Here is a 21,633-nt window from a genome sequence, read left to right as displayed (position 1 = left end):
TCTAACCCTTTGCTTGTAAAATGATCGTATCAATCAATCAATCAACTGTATTTCCTGAGCACTTACTGTGTGCGGGGCACTGTTCTAAGTGCTCGGGACAATACAACACAACGATATGACAGACACATTTCCTGCCCATCGTGGGCTTACAATGTAGAGAGGGATAAAATGAAGAAAGAGGTGCACCTTTTAAGTATTCCATTGTGAAAACAGGAGGTCACTCTAGAAAAATTGTGAACATGAAGGCATTCTTTGATTACAAGAAAAGTCTTGCCCTACCAGTACAGTATCTTCAGTGGAAAGACTAATCATTACAGGCTTTTGACAATGGCACGGAAATCAATTATGCCAACTAAAAGACTTTGTCTATAAGTAATCAAAATATTCAAACAGTAATGTATGCAACTCATCCTAGAAAGTCATTGTGCTTTGTCTGGCACTTTGGCATATGAAGCACAGGGGAAAAAGTTTAACAAATGAACATTTATTCCCAGGATCCTAAATTGGCCTCATTCAACCAATAATGAATTTCTCTTTTATGGCAATGTTAAAAGCCTTAATTTTCTCTAGGCACTTGAGAAATACAACAAAAGCCCCTAGATCAAAGTCCCCTTTAGAATATATGTATTCCTGTCACAACTTTTCTTCTCTAGCTCTCTGACCCAAGGGTGTGGGGGTGTGGGGGGGGTGTGGGTGTGGGTGTGTCCACTCCTCACATACAGAAAATTGAGTGGAAAAGCAGTTGACATCAACAAGTGATTGGCATTTTCAGCCAATCATTATTGCTGCTCCACTGCTATTCCTTTCCTGCCATTAATCAGTGGTATCACAAGCTAGTTGGACCGCTCTTTCTACCCCAGGGGCCAAGTCTTCGTGACTAAAGTCAAAATCTAAGTCTTCCCTGTGCATAGGACAAATTTTCCAAACACTCTAATGCCATCCACCATCCGAACTCCAGTCTAAAGTTTTTCTCTTTAGCGTTAATGTTTTCATCTCTCGACATCCTGCAGAGGTGAGGCAGGTATTGTACAGCCCATTTTACACATGAGGGAACTGAGGCATAGTCAAATTGATTTGCCTAAGAACCCACAGCAATCCAGTGGCAGGGTCCCTAAACTCCAAAACACGTTTTCTTCCCACAAGGGTGTGTTATCTTCCAAAACCCTCCTGTTGACCAGGAGGAATATTCTGACCTTCTGTGAGACCCTGAATTTCTGGGCGACCCATTCAATAAACTGGGATCCCGACTGGAGCAAGGCAGTCTGAACCATCCTACAGCAAGGAGTTATGTACATGCAATACCATCAAAACAAGAAGCCTCTCTATCTAGAGTCATGAAACCTTACAGCACAATCTCCTACAGGATAGAAATATAAATTATAATAATGAAAACTATAAACTATAATGGATCATTTCAAAATCATTTACACAGTGCAAAATCTGAGTGGTCAGAATTATTGGGAAGGATAATGTTCAATTTTCTCTCACCCTCTAATTCTTTTAGTTCAGTGCCTAGCGCATAGTAAGCGCTTAACAAATACCATAATTATTATTAATCAGTGAATGGCATTTATTGAGCATATAACTATGCGCAGAGCACTGTAATAAGTGCTTGGGAGAGTACAATACAATAGAATTAGCAGACAAGTTCCCCACCCATAAAAAGCTTACACATTCTAACACAGTGCATTTTCATCTCTGTGATGAAGTGGGTTGAAATAAACCAAACTACCTCCGAACACGAGTTAACATTTTCCCTGTCAGTGCAAATGCCAACTCACCAAAGCCCATTTTCCAGTTAGAATCAACACAGGACAGCACGGCACCAGACAACCACCGGATTTACATTTCACTAAGTGAATCATTGTCCTGCCTAATTTAATAACAATTCATTTCCTCTGTTTTCATCACACTAGATGAGATTAGCAGTGGGTGAATTCAACCTTAAAAGTGAAAAACACAGAGCCGCTAATTAGGTTGACACATCTTGCCTTGGGTTTCTACAGCATCTGTGGAGTGAAGAAGCCTTGGTGACAAAGGCATTTTGTGAGGACTCATTCAGGATGAACTTTATCTTTAAGTCTCTGAATCCTGGGTTTGTACCTTTGACTGTTTCTCCTGAGTCAACAATGCTTTTTACTTTATAACAGATGAAAATTGACCATCCCCATACATTGGCTCTTCCAGTCATCATCATCATCCATGTTATTTATTGAAAATTTACTGTATGCAGAACACTGCAGTAAGCACTTGGGAGAGTACAGTACAACAGAGTTGGTTGACACGGTCCCTGACCACCATGAGCTTACAGTCTAGAGGAGAAGAGGGAACTGAAAGAATTACATGGATAAGAAGTTATTGGGAATTCATTTCCATATAATTTAGCATATACCACACCTCTCCCAGAGTTAATAAAGATATTGGCTTTAAAGAATTTTTAAGACAAAATAGTGAAAACACTTGAATTTCTGATTCTGAATTCACTCAGATTCTGGATTAGCTTTCTTCCTGGACCACTCAATGGCAGTAGTATACCTCCCTTTTATTTTAATGGTATTGGATAAAAGCTTACTGTGTGCCAGGCACTGTCCTAAGCACTGGGGTGCATACAAGCTAATCAGGTTGGACACAGTCCGTGTCCCATCAGGGTCTCACAGTCTTAGTCACCATTTTACAGGTTACCGGGGCACAGAGAAGTTAAACAATCCGTCCAAGGTCACACAGCAGACTAGTGGCAGAGCCGGGATTAGAACTCAGGTCCTCTGACTCCCAGGCCCATGCTTCTTCCAGTAAGCCAAGATGTCAGAGTAGTGAAATAAAATCATTTCTTTTGTCATTTACTAGCTGGATATTGAGCATCTTCTGGCAACATGCATGTACCTAGATAACATGCCATGCAATTTTGGTAGCGGTGGTGCCTTTGTATATGGAGTGTTTTCCCCACATTACCAGAGAACTGACTGTATGTATTAACCTTGAATCAGTCTTGTTCTGCAGATAGATTTTTTAAGTATGAGGAATGATTTGTCTATTCGTCTATTAGACTCAGTTGATGCTCAGTTCTAGTATAAAAATGTTTTTTAGCTTCATAAATTTTGCTAGTCTGAAAAAGTTCTAATAAGTATCCTGGGCCACATTCCAGAAAGACACTGATGGAAATATTTCCTGAAGATTTATAATATTTCAAAACTATTCAAAATCTAGAGGAGCAAAGTCATCGCAAGCAAAACCCTCTAACCTGTGAGCTCGTTGAGGGCAGGAATGTGTCTGAGTTCATTCATTCATTTAATCACATTTATCGAGTGCCTACTGTGTGCAGAGCACTGTACTAAGCACTTGGGAAGTACAATTCAGTAACAAATGGAGACAAACCCTGCCCGCAATGGGCTCACAGTCCTATATTGTATTTTCCCAAGCACTTGCTACAGTGTCTTGAGCCAGTAAGCGCTCAATAAATATGACTGAATTGAATTGAATGAATGAATGAATGAATGAAAACCCTATGGTTTTGCGGAGTCACTTTACCCCAGACATTTGCTATTCTTGCAATATCAAAGGTAAAGTCTTCACACATGTGTGCGACTCAGTTGCAATTCTTCGCATTTAGAGATTTCCACAGGCTTGGCTGGCTTCAAGCAATAAGCAAGACAAGCTGCTGCCTCAGGGTACAGTGAGGCCTCTCCCAAAGATGGCAACCTTCTGGGACCTCCCAAAGATGACCACAATCTGGGAACCTTCTAAAAATGGTGGTCTCCCAGCCTTTCTCAAAGGGAACAGTTCCATGGCTCCCCTCACACTTGAGAGGCCACCATCTCGCACAGATAAGGCAACGGGGTGAAGTGATCCATCAGTGGGGCATAAGTCAGTGTTTTGGAAACAAGTTTTCTGGAGCCCCTCAGTCTAGGGGCTGTGAAGAGAGTAGAGATGGAATGAAACACTGTTCCATGAAATGTTGCATATGATGTCATTATGGTTGGTCCAGTGAAGTCCCCCATTATAAACCATTTTCTCCATTCTCTGTTGTGGCCACAATAGCAAATTAAAAAAAAATATATCGTGAAGAACCTGCAAATATAGGATTAAATGGAAATGCTACTAATGACACAGTACTGCTGCAAGTCCTCTATGCTTATGACCTAAAATCTGTTAGGTATTATTTACCAAAGAGTATTCCTCTGACCCAAAAAGTTCATTCACCCAATACAGGTGACCACTTTCTTTTAGAGCTAGTCGTTTGTTAATGCTGCTAAGATTATTTCTTGTGATTGGTCAGGAAAAGTCTGAGGTGGCAAAATATCTTTGGGTCATTGAAAAAATAATAATTTTTACAAAGTGAAAGGTCTTAATTCTGTTTTTATTAAAATTCAATATGAATAAGCAATTTTGAAGCCAGATTTCCTTTGTCCAAGGCTAGTATTTCAATTAAGTGTGTTGTTGCTTTAATTTAACATGGTTGTTTTCTTCGATGTCATTATATTTGACCCTGTCGCTTTTAGAAGTCTACACTTTTCCCTCATGAGAATGACATTTCCTTTCAAAACAGAGTTAGCATTTATAAGAACACCGTATGTAATGCTCAAGGGCATTTTCATGTTGAATGTAATTTCATAAAAGGTCTTTTAATAAATGTATCCTACAAACTGATGTGCTTGTAAAGACTCCATCCAGTGATTTAATGCAATGTGTGTTCAACCCTCTCAGGAAGTCTATGGGTGCTTATTACGGCACAAATTGGTGATAATATTACTAAGTACATTTTAACAAATATTTAGTTCAGTGGTCTTCAAAAAGTCCTTGTGGAAATTGTGATGTTGACTACAGAATGCTCGTGTGATTTGTAGCCAGATAAGATTGACTTTTTACCGTTCAAAAGGCCATCTCTTTCCCCAACCAAGTTCTGTAGTCTTTGCTGAGGAGAAATCAGCTATGGGGTGTAATTCAGTTCAAGAACTGTAGTAATAGTTACTCTACTTGATTGGTAAATTTGAATTTTTGGTTCAATAATTATATAGAGTTTAAATATGCATCCCAGCAGATCGATGGAAACATTAAACTTAAAGATTTTTTAGGTAACTGACTGTAAGAATATCAGTTTCTCAAAGTTTTATGTCTATTGTGATCAGTTGTTCAAATAGTTGCCCACAAGTTTAGGATGTTAGTGATGTAGCCTTATTTCCCAGGTAGAATGGACAAAGCAGCTATGCAAAAATTTTGAATTCTTGGTTAGATTTCTGCTTTTAGCTCTCTCCTACACTTGCATTTTGTAAGTGAGAATTGGTCTTGAATTTCTGCAATTTCACATTTCTTCCTGCCTCCACAATATGTCTGAAGTGGATGTCCTGCTGGCACCTCAAGCCCAATATGTCTAACACCGAGCTCCTCATTTCCTTGAGAATAGGTATTAAAAACTAGCGCCAACCAGCAAGGCTCTTCAAGCTGAATTTATTGTAAAAACGGAAATAGTTTAAGATATGAACTCACATGCAGATACAGTCACAGTCGAGGAAAGAAACTTTTGAATGAAAAGGTGAACAGAAATTGTTTTGGCAGGAAACAACCAGAGTGGTGTTTTGAGAAGCAGTATGGCCTAGTGGATAGAGATGGACCTGGTAGTCAGAAGGGCCTGGGTTCTAATCCTGACATCGCCACCTGTCTGCAGAGTGACCTTGGACAGGTCACATAACTTCTCTGTGCCTCAGTTACCTCATCTGTACAATGGAGATTAAGACTGTGAGTCTCATGAGAGACATGGACTGTGTCCAACCTGATTAGTTTGTAACTGGCCCAGCTTTTAGAACAGTGCTTGGCACATAATAAGCACTCAACAAATGCCATACCAAAAAATATGTGTATATATCAAGACACGATTCAGTCGATCCATCAGTAGCATTTATCGAGCACTAAGGTCTTAAGATCTATCATTCAATTCATATTTATTGACTGCTTACTGAGTGCAGAGCACTGTTCTAAGCGCTTGGGAGGGTCCTCTATAACAGAGTTGGTAGACATGTTCCCTGCTCATAATGAGCTTACTAGAGGGGAAAGTTCAATGGAATTAATATACATGATTCCTGCCATCAAGGAGTTTACAACGTAGATATTTACAATTTAGGAGGAAGTCAGACAAATAAATAAGAAGTAGGAGAAAGTGAGTGATAGAGTAGCTATATATGAACATGAGTATTATGGGATTGTGAATACTTGAGTGCTTAGGTGACACAGCAGGACTGAAGTGTGATTTGGAAGAATAGAGGAATCAGAAGACCTAGGTTCTAATCCCGGTTCTACCACTTGTCTGCTGGGTGACCTTGGGCATGTCCCTTAACTTCTCTGTGCCTCAACTACTTCATCTGTAAAATGAAGAGTAGCACTGTGAGCCCTATGTGGGACAGGGACCGTGTCCAACTCAATTAAAGGTTTGGGAGAAAAAATTGTCTGTTTAGAGATGAAGGGAAAGGGAGTTCAAAGTAAGTGGTCAGGATGTGAGTAAAAGGTCAGCAGTGGGTATTTACCAACTCTGCTAGAGTGTACTTTCCCAAGTGCTCAGTACAGTGCTCTGCACACAGTAAGCACTCAAATGCAATCTATTGATTAGTTGATAGATAAGAATAGGCACAATGTGTTGCTTAGATGGGGAGGAGCAGTATGTGTGAGCCAAGGTGCAGTCAGGGAAGAGAGTAGATAAATAAGAGGGAGAAAGTGATTGAATGCTTTAAAGCCATAAGTGTAGGGCTTCTGCTTCATGTGGAGAGCAAGCATTGGAAGGTTTTAGTAAGGAGAATGGTATACAGTAGAACATTTTAGAAAAATAATGCATGAAGCAAAGTGAAGTAGTGCCAAGCGCTTAGAAGAGTGTTCTGCACACAGTAAGCGGTCAATAAATGCGACTGAATGAATGAAAGAGAAAGACCAGAGTCAGGGACATCAGTGAGGAAGCTGATGCAGTAGTCAAGCCAGGATATGACAAGTTCCTGGACCAGCACTGTGACCATTTAGATGGAGAGCCAGGAACAAATTCCAGAAATGTTGCGGAGGAAGAACCAACAGGATTTGACAACAGACTGAATGTGGGCCTTGAAAAAAAGGGCAGAGTGTTGTGGGCTTGAGAGATATGAAGGATGGTGATGTCAACTATGATGGGACTGTTAGGTGGAAGGATGGGGGGAGGAAAGGAAACAAGGAGTTCAGGGTTAGGCATACTGGGCTTTTGGTGAAGTAGATTTGGAAATCTTCCGCATGGAGATGATAGTTAATAATAATTATTATTATGGTATTTGTTAAGCGCTTACTGTGTGCCAGGCACTGTACTAAACGCTGGGGTGGATACAAGCAAATCAGGTTGGATAGAGTCCCTGTCCCACATAGGGCTCACAGTCTAGCTGTTGACTTCGCCAGTGAAGTGAGTGGAGATTGAGAAGAAAAGGGGGCTTAGAATTAAGTCTTTAGGGGGTGGGAGGTAGTAGAAAAGCCAATGAAAGAGATTGAGAAGGATCAGGAAGAGGGATCAGAGGGGAACAAAGAGTAAACCGAGTGAGTGAAACTAAAGTTAGTGTTTCCAGGTAAATGGAACTGAGACGTCAAGGAGTATTAGGACAGAGAAAGTCCATTAGATTTGATAAGGATGGAGGCCATTAGTGATCTCGAAGAGGACAGTCTCAGAGAAGCCAGATGGTTGAGAGTCAAGAAGGAAGTTGGGGGGAAGGAAGTGGAAATGGTGTATGTACACAACCTGCTTGAGGAGTTTGGACAGGAATGGGTCGAGTGTGTTGGATCAGGAGCTGGATGGTGCAGTGAAGCCCAGAGATTTTTGTTTGTTTGTTTGTTTAGGATAAAGGAGAAGTGGGCGTGTTTGAAATCACTGGCAGTGGAGCTATTCAAGAGTGAATGGTTGAAGGTAGCAGTCAGAGAAGGGAGAAAAATGGGCATAAGCATTTGGAAAAATGACAGGGGATGGGTTCAGAAGAGCAGATAGAAGCATTTGATTTTGAAAGAAGAAGAAAGATGACTTGAGAGATGGCTGATAGGATGAGAGGGGGTTTAGGAGTGGGAGGAATGAATCTGGGATGGCCAGGGGGAGAATTTGGGAAGCTTATGCCTGATGATATGGGTTTGTCACCAAAGTAACTGTCAAAGTCATCAAGGGTGAGAGAACTAGGAGGTGGAAACATTGGGTGTTTGATGAGGGGATTAAAGGTGGTTGGCATTTTAAAATCCAATGAAATAACCAACAGATTGAACATTTAATGTAGTAATCCATAATGGCAGTAAACCTCCCATCGGATTTCTCACTAGCCCTGAAGCTTGTGTTACTTTTTCACAACAATAAAGCTTTTTTACTTTCCAACAGTTTATATACCCGTATGTCCACATTTTTACAGTGTTTATACATTTCCTGGAACTAACCATAATCAACTTGGCTGTTTACTATTTCCCATTAGGGGTCTTTTGGAAGCTTGCCTTTACATTTTTATTTCTTGTAAAGGTAATGAGAATTTGTCTGGATCAATCAAGCCAGGCTTACACAAATAGCTTGGGAATGCTTATTCTTATCTGAATATTGACTTGTAACTGCTCTCCATGATTGCCAAGGTCCAAATTCAAAGAGAAAAAATGGGAAAGATCATTATGAATGTTAAACTTTGATAGTAACAATCTTCCCCAAGGCAGAAATACATGCCAAGTCCATACGATGCTCTAATCATGAATAAACTAGAATAACTCCTTAAATTTTTCATCAGGATATCAACACCCTCCTTCCTCTCTCTTTTCCCTTTCTAATTCTTCATCCATTTTCTCTTTCCCTTTATTTCACTGGGGAATCCTGAGCATCTCCTCTCTGCTCTAAGCCTTTGTACTTGACCATTTATTTTTCCCTAATTCTTTCCTCTTGCTCAAAAGCTCTCATTCCATTAGATGGGTCTACAGCTCCTACATTCCCATATCTCTCCCCAAATCACGAACTGGTGAGATGGATGCAGTTCACCAGTGTACTCCAGAACAGTTATGGATAAGAACTCTCCCATATCGATAACTCTGGGGCTTCCTTTTTTCCCCATATCAAAACTCGAAGAGCCCATGGGGCTCTAATAGTCATGGAAAGGAAAGCTGCACATTTTTTCTTTGGGGATTTCATAGAGCACGTAGGGAGCAGAAATATTCTAATTGGAATACTCTGCCTTTCCCTTGTTAGGTGGATTCTCCCCCTCTAGACTGTTAGCTCATTGTGGGCAGGGAATGTGACTGCTTATTCTTATATTGCATTCTCCCAAGTGCTTAATACAGTGCTTTGCACACAGTAAGTGCTCAATAAATATGATTGAATGAATGAATGGATGGATTAGCAAACCTTGAGTCCTAGACATTGGACTAAAAAGCCTTAACATTATTCTGGGCTCTTTTGGTAATTACATCTACTTAGGTAAAGTGGAAACTGAACTGCTAGTGAGGGAGTTAAATCAACAGAGAATATCAGTATTAAGGATAATTTGGGTTCCAAGACCCTCTTCGTTTAGAGAAGCAGGAAGGCCTAGTGAATAGACCACAGGCTGGGAATCAGAAGGACCTGGGTTCTAATCCCAGCTCTGCCACTTGTCGGCTGTGTGATCTAGGGCAAGTCATTTAATTTCTCTGTGCCTCAGATACCTCATCTGTAAAATGGGGATTAAAACTGTGAGTCCCACGTGGGACAACCTGATTACCTTGTAACTATCCCAGGGCTTAGAACAGTGCTTGGCATATAGTAAGTGCTTAACAAATACTGTAATGATTATAATTATCATTCAACAGCAGTGTTCTGTGGTTGGTTTTGTTGCCTGAATTATCTTCCTTTCACCTTGAGATGCCTTGGAAATGAGTTCTCTGGGAATCCATTTTCTCTTTCAGAAAAGGAGGTAATAACACTTGCCCCATTTGTTTTCCAGAGGACTATGAATAAAGGCAGCAACATCCTCTGGGATAATTGGAAGGAAATGGTATATAAAGTAGAATTTGAATCGCTCACATGAACTTAAGTTGAAAAACATCTTGTACCATTATATATTGGCTGGGCATTTATAGCCACAGTATAAAGGTCTAACAACAACAATACGCCAAAAGAACAGGTTACAACTGAACCTATTTCAGATAGACATATTTTCTAGAGAAAGGGATTTCACTGATCTCTGCAGCCTGCTGTGAATGTCAGTTGGTGTCACTAGGCTGGAAGGATCCCAGTCGATCCAAAAACCCCAACAGAACAGTTCTGGACCCAGACGAGGTGCCTCACTGCAGTGCAGATCTACCTTCAGAGGCCCACCCAAGGAAGGATTAACTGCGCTGGACAGGTTAGTTTGGGAGCGCTCTGCCGGCCTGATGATCTTGGAGAAGAGCATCAGGTAGATACCGACGCTCAGAACCCTGTTCCCAAATGGATCAGACTCTAAAGTGATCTCAAGAAACCATTTGAAATAATAATGGTGGTATTGGTTAAGCGCTTACTGTGTGCCAAGCACTGTTCTAAGCGCTGGGGTAGGTACAAGGTCATCACGTTGTCCCAAGTGGGGCTCACGGTCTTAATCCTCATTTTACAGATGAGATAACTGAGGCCCAGAGAAGTTAAGTGACTTGCCCAAAGTCACCCAGCTGATAAGTGGTGGAGCCGGGATTAGAACCCATGACCTCTGACTCCCAAACCCTTGCTCTTTCCACTAAGCCGCGCTGCTTCTCTGAAAATACTTCAACCCTATGGGCTGGCTGGAAGGTCTTGGAATCTTGGGTTTATGTGATTTTTTTTTCTACAGGAAGATAATGAAAAGTGCTTTGATCCTTATTATTGAATTCATCCGAAACACTCTGAATCCTGTGCACTACGGTGGTTACACCCACACTCCTTCACTATTCAACTGGAGTAGTCTTGAAACTGTCAGGCGTATTTCCTCAGTGATACTGTGGAAATTACACCAGGGGTGGAATGTTCAGGCCTGATAAAATTCCATAGACTCCTTCTGAACCCAAGCATTTACCATGAACTGTGCCCAGCGGGTGCTCAAGGAATACTTTTATTAACTACTACTATTATTACTGCTTAGCAGGATGATTTGGGGCACCCCAGTTTTAAGCAGCCAGTTGTGCGATATTGCCCACAGAATTTGACAAGTCACAAGTGATTGGACCGGTGCCTAGACTGGGGAAGATTCTGAAAGTGTTGTGGAAGAAGAACAGACAGGATTGGATGGCACACTGAATATGGTGGTTGAAAGAGTGAGAGGGATGAAGGCTAATGCCAAGGTTGAGAGATGAGGAAGGTGGTGTGGGTGTCAATTGTGTCGGTAAAATGAGGTTGAGGAGAGAATTTAGGAGGGAGGATGAGTTCAGTTTTGAACATGTTGAGCTGGAGTGGGTAACAGGACGACTATGTAGTGATGACCTGGAGGGCGGAAGAAATGTGAAATTGTAGACCCTGACTGGATAACTTAATTTCTTGAGTGAGAAGAGTCCCAGCCACTTAAAGAAAGATGAGTTTTTCTATGCAGTTCATAGAGGTTTCAGAAAAACCAAATGGCCAGCTAAAATGTCCAAAGGGAAACAAAATAACACAGGGGCTTAACCTTCTTCTTGTCTGGCAAAAATTGACCTCTGTGGTAAAATGCCCAAATGGCTGTGATTTCCCATGTTCCTCAAAGGAGAGAAGGGAGGAAACAAGTTACTGCTCAGGAAGAGGCAGATGAGAGGCGTCACTCACTACAGTTTTATTCTAAATAATGATAATAAACTGTGGTATTTATGAACTCCCAAACACTGTGCTAAGTGCTGGGATAGGTAAAATTCATTAGGACAGACACACTCCCTGTCCCATATGGGGCTCACAGTCCAAGTGAAGGAGAATTGGGATTTAATTCCTATTTTACAGATAAGGAAACTGAGACACAGAGAAGTGAAAGAACTTTCCCAAGGTCACACAATAGGCAACCGGCAAAGTCAGGATTAGAACCCAGGTCTCCTAACTCCCAGACTTGTTCTACTGAGCTAAGGCAGGTAAAAACAGCTGTCTGTGAAGAAAATGGCAAACCTCACCCATTTTGTGAATCAAAAAAGGCTTGCCCAATGTTTGATTGTCCAATGGTTATCTAGTTTACAAGTGATCTTTAGATATGATTTCAAGCCCAGAAGCACGTAAGAATGCTCTTTGCCACATTTTTCACTATGGGTCCCCTTATCAGTGCAAATTCAAGTCCAAGTTTCCATCTAAGAAGATGGCTAAATACCTGGGTGTTTTCCAGTGTTGATGCTCTCTTTTTCAGACTGATGACTCTTTCCTCTACCCTGTCTCTAAAGACATAATAAATGTGACTCACTATCACTTGGTTTATATGTTCTCCATGGAATACATGGGAAATCACCCCATTCCTCCTTTCTCATCAAACAGTAGAGCAAAAGTTAGCAAAATTGTTATGCCCAGAAATCCCCTTGAGATTCAACTATAAAAATAAATTCCTACTACCACTAACTAAAAAATGAAAAGTCAAACCTAGCTCATGGTGCAAAATGCATCTTTAGTTTGAATCTTATTTCAAAAGCACATTTTTTTTCCAGTACAAAGGAAACTACCAGATTTTCTAGAAACATTTGGACCTGCAAATCTACAAGAAGGGGACGACTTACTCCTCCACTGTACCGTGTCTGGAAGACCCCGGCCGAAGGTCATCTGGAGCAAAGACGGTGTCAGAGTGATAGCTGGAGACTTTAATGTAGGTTTCAAATTGTTGCACTAAAAGATGACGCGATTCCTACATGTGGCAGCATTTGATTTTGTTTGTTTTCTTTTTTTTTTTGCAGATTCAGAAATTAGGTGATGCGTATTATCTTTTCAAAAGGAACGTAGTCCTTGCTGACACTGGAGAGTATGTCTGTTCAGCCAGCAATGAAGTGGGAGAGGCATTCTGTTCTGCAAATATAGTGGTTACAGGTAATGTTCTCTTTTTCGGTCACACGCATTGCCAGGTACAGTGTTTTAATAAATGAAACTCTGGTCCCCATAGTGATATGCTTATTATATTTCAGGAAGAGCTAAAAGCAGAATTACACATCATACATGAAGAAGACATTAGGAGAACAGGAGATGGATAGAGCTAGGGTCTGGGAGTCCGGCTCTGCCACTTCTCTGCTGTGTGACCTTGGGCTAGTCCCTTAGCTTCTCTGAGCCTCAGTTACCTCATCTATAAAATGGGGATTAAGACTGTGAGCCCCATGTGGGACATAATAGGTTGGACAAAGTCCATGTCCCATGTGAGGCTCACAGCCTAAGTCAGAGGGAGAAGGATTTAACTCTCCAAAGCATGGAGAAGTGAAGTGACTTGCTTAAAATCATATGGCAGACAAATGGTGGAGCTGGGATTATAACCAAGTCTTCTGACTTGAAGGCCCATAATCTTTCCACTAAGCCACATTGCTGCCTGTTATAGCAATTGCCATTTTTAGCTGGTTTTAGATCAGCAGCTCAGTGTCACCAACTCCCGAAGCCTCTGCGTACGGAGATCCAGCTCTCTTCCGATTTCCTGACATTACTCTGTGTGTTTGATTACTCAGGTGAAAAGAGGACCACGTACAGAGAACTAATGATCAGCTTTACATCCTGAAGGATTTTATCAGTGTGAGGCAGGCTTCTGCTCTCCGGAAGACATAGCGGTAGACTCATTCACAAGATGAGTTGTAATAGAAGATATTCAGCTTCACCGGTTCTCCTGCACTTGACTGATTGCTTGCTGTGGTTTTTCTCCATGAAGTCCAAGGAAGGACATCAGTCTCAATCCAGATAAATATCTCTTAAAAATGGCTGTCCATTGTGGTTTTGAGGTTGATTCTTTATAATAAAGTGCGCTGCATCTCTGGGGATTGGAAGTGTTTCCGTTGCTTACCTCTGACATTTTTTAACGTAGTTTGTGGCTTATAAGACCATGCGAAGCAAACAAAATTCTGCTCAATTTTTTTTTAATGCAACTGATAAGTCATCGCTTCCATCCTGAATAGCCCTCTTTCTGCTCCCTCAAGGATGAAGACTCAAGGTTGTCATTCTTTTCTCTTCTTATATGCTCCTTGAGTTGTCATTGTCTCTGCATCCCTGTTCTTGTCACTCTTTCTGCAACCCTGTTGTGTCAGAGAAGAAAACGGATGGGGTGTGAGTAGTACAAGCAAAAGGATGGAAATCACGGTGGCTGCCCCCATTTATCTTTAACCAGATTGAAAGACATGATATGAGATGCTTTTTAACTATGCCATTTATCCTTTAGCTCTCAAATTGAACATCTAACTGAAGGATCAGCCTTCAGAGCTGTTAAACGGGAAGGGAGGAGGAAGGGAGGGAAGGAGGGAGAGAGGAAGAAAGGAAGAAAGGAAGGAGGGGGGGAGGGAGAGTGAAGAGGGGACAGAGGAAGGGGTCAAAACTCACCATGAGGGAGATGATTCATTAATAATAATTATGGTATTTGTTAAGTACTATGTGCGGAGCACTGTTCTAAGCTCTGGGGTAGATACAAAGTCATCAGGTTGTCCCACGTGGGGCTCACAGTCTTAATCCCTATTTTACAGGTGGTAGCTGAGGCACAGAGAAGTGAAGTGACTTGCCCAAGATTACAAGTGGCAGAGGCAGGATTAGAACCCCCGACCTCTGACTCCCAAGCCCATGCTCTTTCCAGTAAGCCACACTGCTTCTCAGCATTACTATTAGCACGACTATTACCATTAATAGTAATGGAGAGTGGGGAGGATCAAGTGAGTTTAGGAAAGAGAATTTAAGAAAAATGATGACGAGACTATGGATCAAATTGGATTCAGAAAGTATCGTGTTGTAGCAAATGTTTGGATGGGTTTTGGGTGTTTTTACACCTAGAACAATTTCCAGCCAATCATTCGATCATATTCATCGAGCGCTTTCTGTGATGCAGAGCAGTATACTGAGTGCTTAAGAGAGTACAATAGAGTTAGTGGACACGTTCCCTCCCCACAACTGCTTACAGTATTTTCTCTTTTCAGCAGAGAAGATGCTAAAACTCTCTTCCCTTAATCAATCACTAATATTTACCGAGCCTTCGTAAGCTCCTTGAGGGCAGGGGTAAATTGTACTCACTCTCTAGTTCTCTCTAATCACTTAGTCCAGTGCACTGCACAAGGTAGGTGCATAATAAATGCTGTTAATTGACCAAATGACTGGGAAGGTATGGCACAAGCAAAAGACAGATACAAAAGACAGACACATCCAAAAGAAGGATACAGTCCAATCGAGGAGATCAGTAGACACAGATTTCTGATAAAAACTTGGAGAACGAGGATAAAAATCAGTAGTAGCAAGAGTATGTTGAGATAAAATGTGCAAATAAGTAGGTGAACTAATAAGTGGCATATACCAATCAGCATACCAACAATCTATCTATCTATGTATCAATCTATAGCTAGCTATGTAGATAAACACATAGATATCAGGGTTGGTGAGGAGGCTGTTAAGATACATGGGAGTTTGTGTGATGGGGATTAATCAGCAAAGGCTGCCTGAAGAGGCCAGAGACTTTCAGGAGGGATTTGAAAATGGAAAATCTGTCATCTAGCAGATTTGAAAGGGCAGAGGGAAGGGCGTGATCTAGGGATAGAAGGCAGAAGGAGTCAAATTGAAAGACAGAAAGTGAGCTTGGGAGTGAAGAATGCAACTTGGGGTACAGAAGGAGAAAAAAGATCAAATGTAAGATGAAGGAAAGAGATGAAGAGTATCAAAGTAATACTAAGGAGATTCTGCTTTACGCTCAATGAAACAGTCATTGCAGATTTTTGAGGATTGGAGAGATATGAGTTGCAGGCAGTCAAGATTCCAATGAATAGTTTAGATTGAAGGAAGAGGCTGGAGGCTAGGAGACCTGTGAGGAGGCTGATACAGTAATAAAGTCATGGAATAATGAGAGTTTAAATCAGGAAGGTGGCCTTTGCCCAGAGGAGAAGAGGTGGATCCAGGTCCTGTATCGAAGGAACACATCCTAATCTTTTCTCTTCTTCCATTTCTCCACAGTGACTGCCCAGTGCTTTGATGCTTCCCCTCTTTCCTAGTCTCCCAACTCCTTGATGTTCCTCCAGCAGGGAAGAGTTATTCCTGCTCCCGACATGTCCCACCACATAACGGAATGAGTCAGATGGTAGTAGAACGAAGGTTGGAGGCTGAGAAGGAAAGATTGAGAAGCAGCATGGCATAGTGACTAGAGCACGGGCCTAGGAATCAGAAGGCTCTGATTCCCGGCTCTGTCAATTATCTGCTGTGTGACCTTGAGCGAGTCACTTCACTTTTCTGGGCCTCAGTTGCTTCAGCTGTAAAATGGGGATTAAGACTGTGAGCCCCATGCAAGACAGGGACTGTGCCCAACCCGATTTACTTGCATATTCCCCAGCACTTAGTACAATGCCTGGCACATGGTAAGCGCTTAACAAATACTGTAATAATAGCAGTAATTATTATCATTAATAATAATAATAATTATTACAACTACTGCCAGCCACCACCTAGCAAGAAGCTACCCACCTAGCTTCAGCTGCTGATCTGGTCAAAAAGCCATAGACAAAGCACTGACTTTCCCTCTACAGTCCCAAAATGGGAGAGAAAGTGGAGTGGGAAGGAGAGGCAAGCACTTAGTATAGTGTTCTGCACATAGTAAACACTTAATAAATATGATTGGTTGATTAACGATCAATCCTATCAGGCCCTCTGCCTCCAACATAATAAAGGAAATTCATCTGTGTTCAAGTGAATTCGCCTGGATTCAGAAGAGTGATATGGCTTAGTGGAAACTGCCCAGACCTGGAAGTCAGAGGCCTGGTTTCGGGAAGGGGAGGTTCATTTTTTAATGGTATTTTTTTAAACACTTACTGAATGCTATGTATCTACTATATAGATACAAGGTAATCAGGTTGGACACAGTCCATGTCCCACACAGTCTTAATCCCCATTTTACAGATCAGGTAACTAAGGCACAGAGAAGTTAAGCGACTATGCCCAAGGACACACAGCAGACAGGTGGCGGAGCCAGAATTAGAACCCAGGTCCTTCTGACTCCCTAGCCTGTTGCTTCTCAGCTGAGTTCTAATTCCAGCTCCACCGCCTTCTTGCTGTGTGACCTTGGACAAGTCACTTAAATTCTCTGTGCCTCAGTTGTCTCATCTTGGTAGGGAATGTGTCCATGTACTGTTACACTGTACTCTCCCAAGTGCTTAGTACAGTGCTCTGCACACAGTAAGTGCTTAATATATACATTTGAGTGACTGGCTGACTGACTCATCTGTAAAATAGGGATTCGATACCTGTTCTCTCTACTACTTAGATTGTAAGCCCCGTCTGGGACGGGGACTGTGTTTGACCTGAATATCCCCAGTGATTAGAACAGTGTTTGACACACAGTAAGCACTTGACAAATACAAATGTTATTATTTTTATCATCATTATTACCCCTGAGTGTTTATTTCATATACCTATCATCAGCTGCCTACCCATTTGGTCTCTTTCCCTTCACTGCCTCCATGTAGTCCCCATTACACTTAGTGGGTTAGGCTGTGAGTTTTCAGTTTGTTTCTCCAGCTCATTCAGCTTTTGTACTTCAGCTTTTCAGAGAACATCTAGGGTATCCTGCCATCTTTCTCTATTCCCATCATGCCCGCAGAGTTTCAACAGCTACATTCTAGGACCTCACTGGATGTAATGATGGAATCTCCCATCGAGCCTCATTTGCAAGACTTCAGGACCATGAACTTAGACAAGAGATTGACTAATTGTGATATCTGTTAAGTGCTTACCATGTACGAAACACTATACTAAGCACAATTTGGACAAGAGATTGATAAATTGTGGTATCCGTTGAGTGCTTACCATGTAGGAAACACTATACTAAGCACTGGGATAGATGCGATATAATCAGGTTGGAAAAAGTCCCTGCCCACATGGAGCTCACAGTCTAAATAAAATTTAATTCCCATTTTACAGATGGGGTAACTGTGACCCAGAGAAGTTAAGTGACTTGCTCAAGGTCACACAGCCCACGGATGGCAGATGGGGATTAGAACCCAGGTCCTCTGACTCCCAGACCCGTGTTCTTTCCACTAGGACAGGCTGTAAGGGGTCTGCCCGATTCCACCCAGAGTCTTTTGTTTCTGCCAGTCATGGCCCTGCGGGAGCAAGGAGTGCAGTGAACTGATTGGCAGGCAGGGCTGCAACACATGCGTCAGGCATGTAAGGATTGTTTTATGTGCAGGACCCATTCAGCGTAGTTTCAGTGCTGTGCTGGAACAGCAAAAAGTTGGTAAATGCTGCAGCTTAGGTCCTTGTGTTGACAGCCATTTCTCAGGATTCCTTCTGGGCCTATCCCCTGCAGAATTTTCAGGATGGTTCTTGGGTCAGAAATCTTCACTAGGAATGGCGTAGCTCCTGAAAGTGGACCAGCATCCAGTTTTCCTGATTTCCAGAGTTGTGTTCTTTCCACTAGATCAATAGAATTGTTACTAGAGGCTTGGCTTCCTGAGAAAACTTAACTCACCGGGCATAATTCTTTCCTGACTTTTGATGGGAAGCATGGCTTCCAGGCGGCACTGATAAAACCGTTCAAGAATCCACTACGGTATGATGCCTGTGTTAGAATCAGCATTCATCGCCAATGTTCTATTGGCATTAATTTCTTTCATTCTGAAAAATATCCATTTGCATTCAAGGTTTTCAAATTGAGAGCTGTTCTAGCAAACAAATACAAAAACCCTCTCCTTGCTCTTCAATATTGTATTTCCTTATTCCAGCACTGTCAAACTGTCACGTTGATATGTTTCTCCATAAGTTAGGAGCTTCATTAAGAGGGAGCGGTTTAAATCCTGCATGACAGGAAGCAAAAAAGGAGCAGCTTATTCAGAGGCACTCAATAAGTGCCATCACTACTCCTAAGAGCAGTATTCTAAAAATGATTATGGCACCAAAATGGATCCTCTGGATTTGGTCAGACAAAGATATGTTCAAACCAAATCAAACCAAGTCTTCTGCTATTTGTAGCTGCCCAAAGCATATGGTAAAGTGCAACACATTCCAAACCCAGAAAACTGTTTGAATTCACAATCAAAAAAGGGTACGCAAAAAGAGGAATTGTATTGTGCACGGCTATTTTCTTCAGCCACGGTCAAATTTTTAATTGAGACAAAAGTGCATGTCGCTCGTACTTGAAAAAGTAAGCTTTCTACAAAAGAAACACTCTTCCCATTGAAAGAGAGAAAATAGTCCCCAATTTGCAGGGTATTGTGAAGCTTATCAGTTGATCATGTGGTACAGTTTGGAAATGCCTCTTTCAGGAAATTAATTCAGCTCTAGATTTTCTCATTTTTCCTCTGAGCTGCAGCATATTTGAGCGATCACTAAGACAGCATTCATGAGGCTGAAAAGGATTTGTGAATAATTTGAAAATTGTACTTAGATGTTTGCTAAAGAATGGATCTTGCATATTATTCCAGACTAAATCAACTCAAAGTTCTTGTTCCCTCATTCAGCGTTGATTTTTGCCAAATCCTATAAAAAACTAATAGACCATCAGTAAAATTTCACCTCTGTCCAAAAGCCCAAGTCGACACACATTACCAGTACCCCTTTTTTACAGAAATACAATAGATTCCACTAATACGATCATGCCATACGCAGGCAGTCAGTCCCCTTATTTGCTATGATGACTGACAGATGCATTTGGTGTGTTTTATGGGGGAAGGGAAGGGCAAATAGGCTCTGACTGACAGTGTTAGCTGTTCGCTATTTGGTCATCACGAGGGTTATCAAACAAATTCCTTTCTTATCATTTCTTTTGCCCAAAGCTGAGTTTTAAGACATTAGCAGTAGCAAATCGTACCCTAAACCGAAAGAGCTATTCCGACAATATGGGATATTTCTTGGGTTCGATCCCTTTTGGGGTGCCAAATTTAGCCTTGCCAATCAGAAGAACAGGTGTCCTGCTCCCGCAAGAAGCAACTCCCCCATACCCATGATGCTTTCTTTTGCGAACCAATCAGAAGAGGCCCTGCCGCCGTGATGTGGGTCTGCCTTTGGAGCTGGGGTATATAAAGTAAAACAACCATGTGAGCGCTTCTGAGCAGTTGTGCATTCCCAGCCTCGCCTCGGGTGTAGGGATTGCATAGAAAAACAAAACTACACTGTCCCAACAGTGTAGTTTTGTTTTTTTAGGTTTAGAGGCTCACCGATTCATGCCTGGGATTGTCTAAACATCAAACTGTGGATAAGGACGTCGTTTCCGAAGGAACGCTGGGCTTAGCCCAACCCTTTTAGGCACTCCTGAGAAATCAGGTTAGTACACATTTTTTTGATTTTCGCCATGCCGTGGATTTCTTATTCTTGATGAAATCTTTCTATTCCGTGTAAATCAATATGATCGGTCCCCTGTGTAATGATGTGTATATGTAGATATCTGTTGCTAAACAGATATATACATGTACGCATATGACTGGTCTGCTGAATTTACACTTTTAGTGACACTTTAAAACTCGGTATCAAATTGGTCTCGTGCTTGTGATCGTCAGTTATAATGAGACCAACCAGGAAACCTCATTCTTCCAATACACCTAGTTTTGAATCTGACAATTGAAATGTTGGGTAAGAAAACTTTTGCTTCAGTTCCATACTCCTTACTGCCTGTTGGATTGTTCAAGGTTACATTACTTGTGATAAACTGAGACACACCAAGAATAGCTCTGATAAAAGACATGTGGCATCAGCTAAGCCCTGATGACTTTTTAAGGAAATCAAATGGTGGGATATCAGTTGCCCGGCAGTAACAGAACACTTGTCTGCTGTCAATCAGGCCTAGGTTGGTTATTTTTGGAGCGTGACATTTAGCTGAATACCTTTTAACCTTTCTTATACAGAGACCTTAGAAGAACAACTTTTTAATCAACAAAATTTGCCTTCACAATACGGTACTAAACTTTACAACGAATAAAAGATCAATTAGGCTTAGTTAGATGCAATGCATTTAGGAACAAATCTATAGGTTTTCATTGAATCCCCTGAGCCTATTCATAAATCATATTTGACTTCTGATTAATCTCAAAAATCATTAAGCAATAAATGTCAATACATGATTGGAGAGAGCTATTAAAGATTTGAACGAAAATAGAAATATGCTTTAAGTGATCACAGTTTCTAAGTATTCCTCAGAACTACCATCTTCCCTAAATTAACTCAGTGGAATCTGTGTATTTTAAAGCAATATTCAGCATACTCTGTAAATAGGAGATCTTACAAAAGGCACAATTTATATGAAAACTGAAAAGGAGTATTCAAATTACTTCATTCTAGACAAATAGTCACAATAATCATAAAAGTAATATATTGTTACAACGCATGCCTCAAACAAATAATCATAAAATACTCTAGAGAGAAATACACGTTTTAAGATATTATTCTAGGAAAATCGTAATATTCATGCAGGAAAAAGAGGAAAGTAATTACAATGATGTCTATCATTTCATAAAAATGTGTTTAATTTCCTATTTTTGGAAACCCAGACTTTTATTAAAAGTAGTAAATTAAAGCGCATGGCCACTTTAATTTTAGAATGATTACTATATTTTATCAGATCTGACAGACAGATGACT

At 41.2% G+C, this 21,633-nt stretch overlaps 2 protein-coding genes across 2 annotated transcripts in view; both read left to right on the top strand.

Moving 5' to 3' along the window:
• Positions 1-13,869, top strand: part of CCDC141 (coiled-coil domain containing 141) — a 133,040-nt gene extending 119,171 nt beyond the window's left edge. The window contains exons 24-26 of the mRNA XM_007671284.4: positions 12,571-12,725; positions 12,814-12,943; positions 13,564-13,869. Of these exons, the coding sequence (XP_007669474.2) occupies positions 12,571-12,725; positions 12,814-12,943; positions 13,564-13,613 (335 nt within the window). The 3' untranslated portion in view covers positions 13,614-13,869. The remainder of the gene's footprint in view (positions 1-12,570; positions 12,726-12,813; positions 12,944-13,563) is intronic.
• Positions 13,870-20,131: 6,262 nt separating this feature from the next.
• The window catches only part of TTN (titin), a 305,556-nt gene continuing 304,054 nt past the window's right edge, over positions 20,132-21,633 (top strand). Inside the window, 1 exon segment of the mRNA XM_039913043.1 lies at positions 20,132-20,323. The gene's annotated coding sequence lies outside the window, so the exon portion shown is untranslated.

The sequence above is a fragment of the Ornithorhynchus anatinus genome, chromosome 9 (assembly GCF_004115215.2).
Source record: "Ornithorhynchus anatinus isolate Pmale09 chromosome 9, mOrnAna1.pri.v4, whole genome shotgun sequence".
NCBI lineage: Eukaryota > Metazoa > Chordata > Mammalia > Monotremata > Ornithorhynchidae > Ornithorhynchus > Ornithorhynchus anatinus.
The sequence above is the reverse complement of the archived record's forward strand: the minus strand, read 5'-3'. Positions and strand labels throughout refer to the sequence as shown.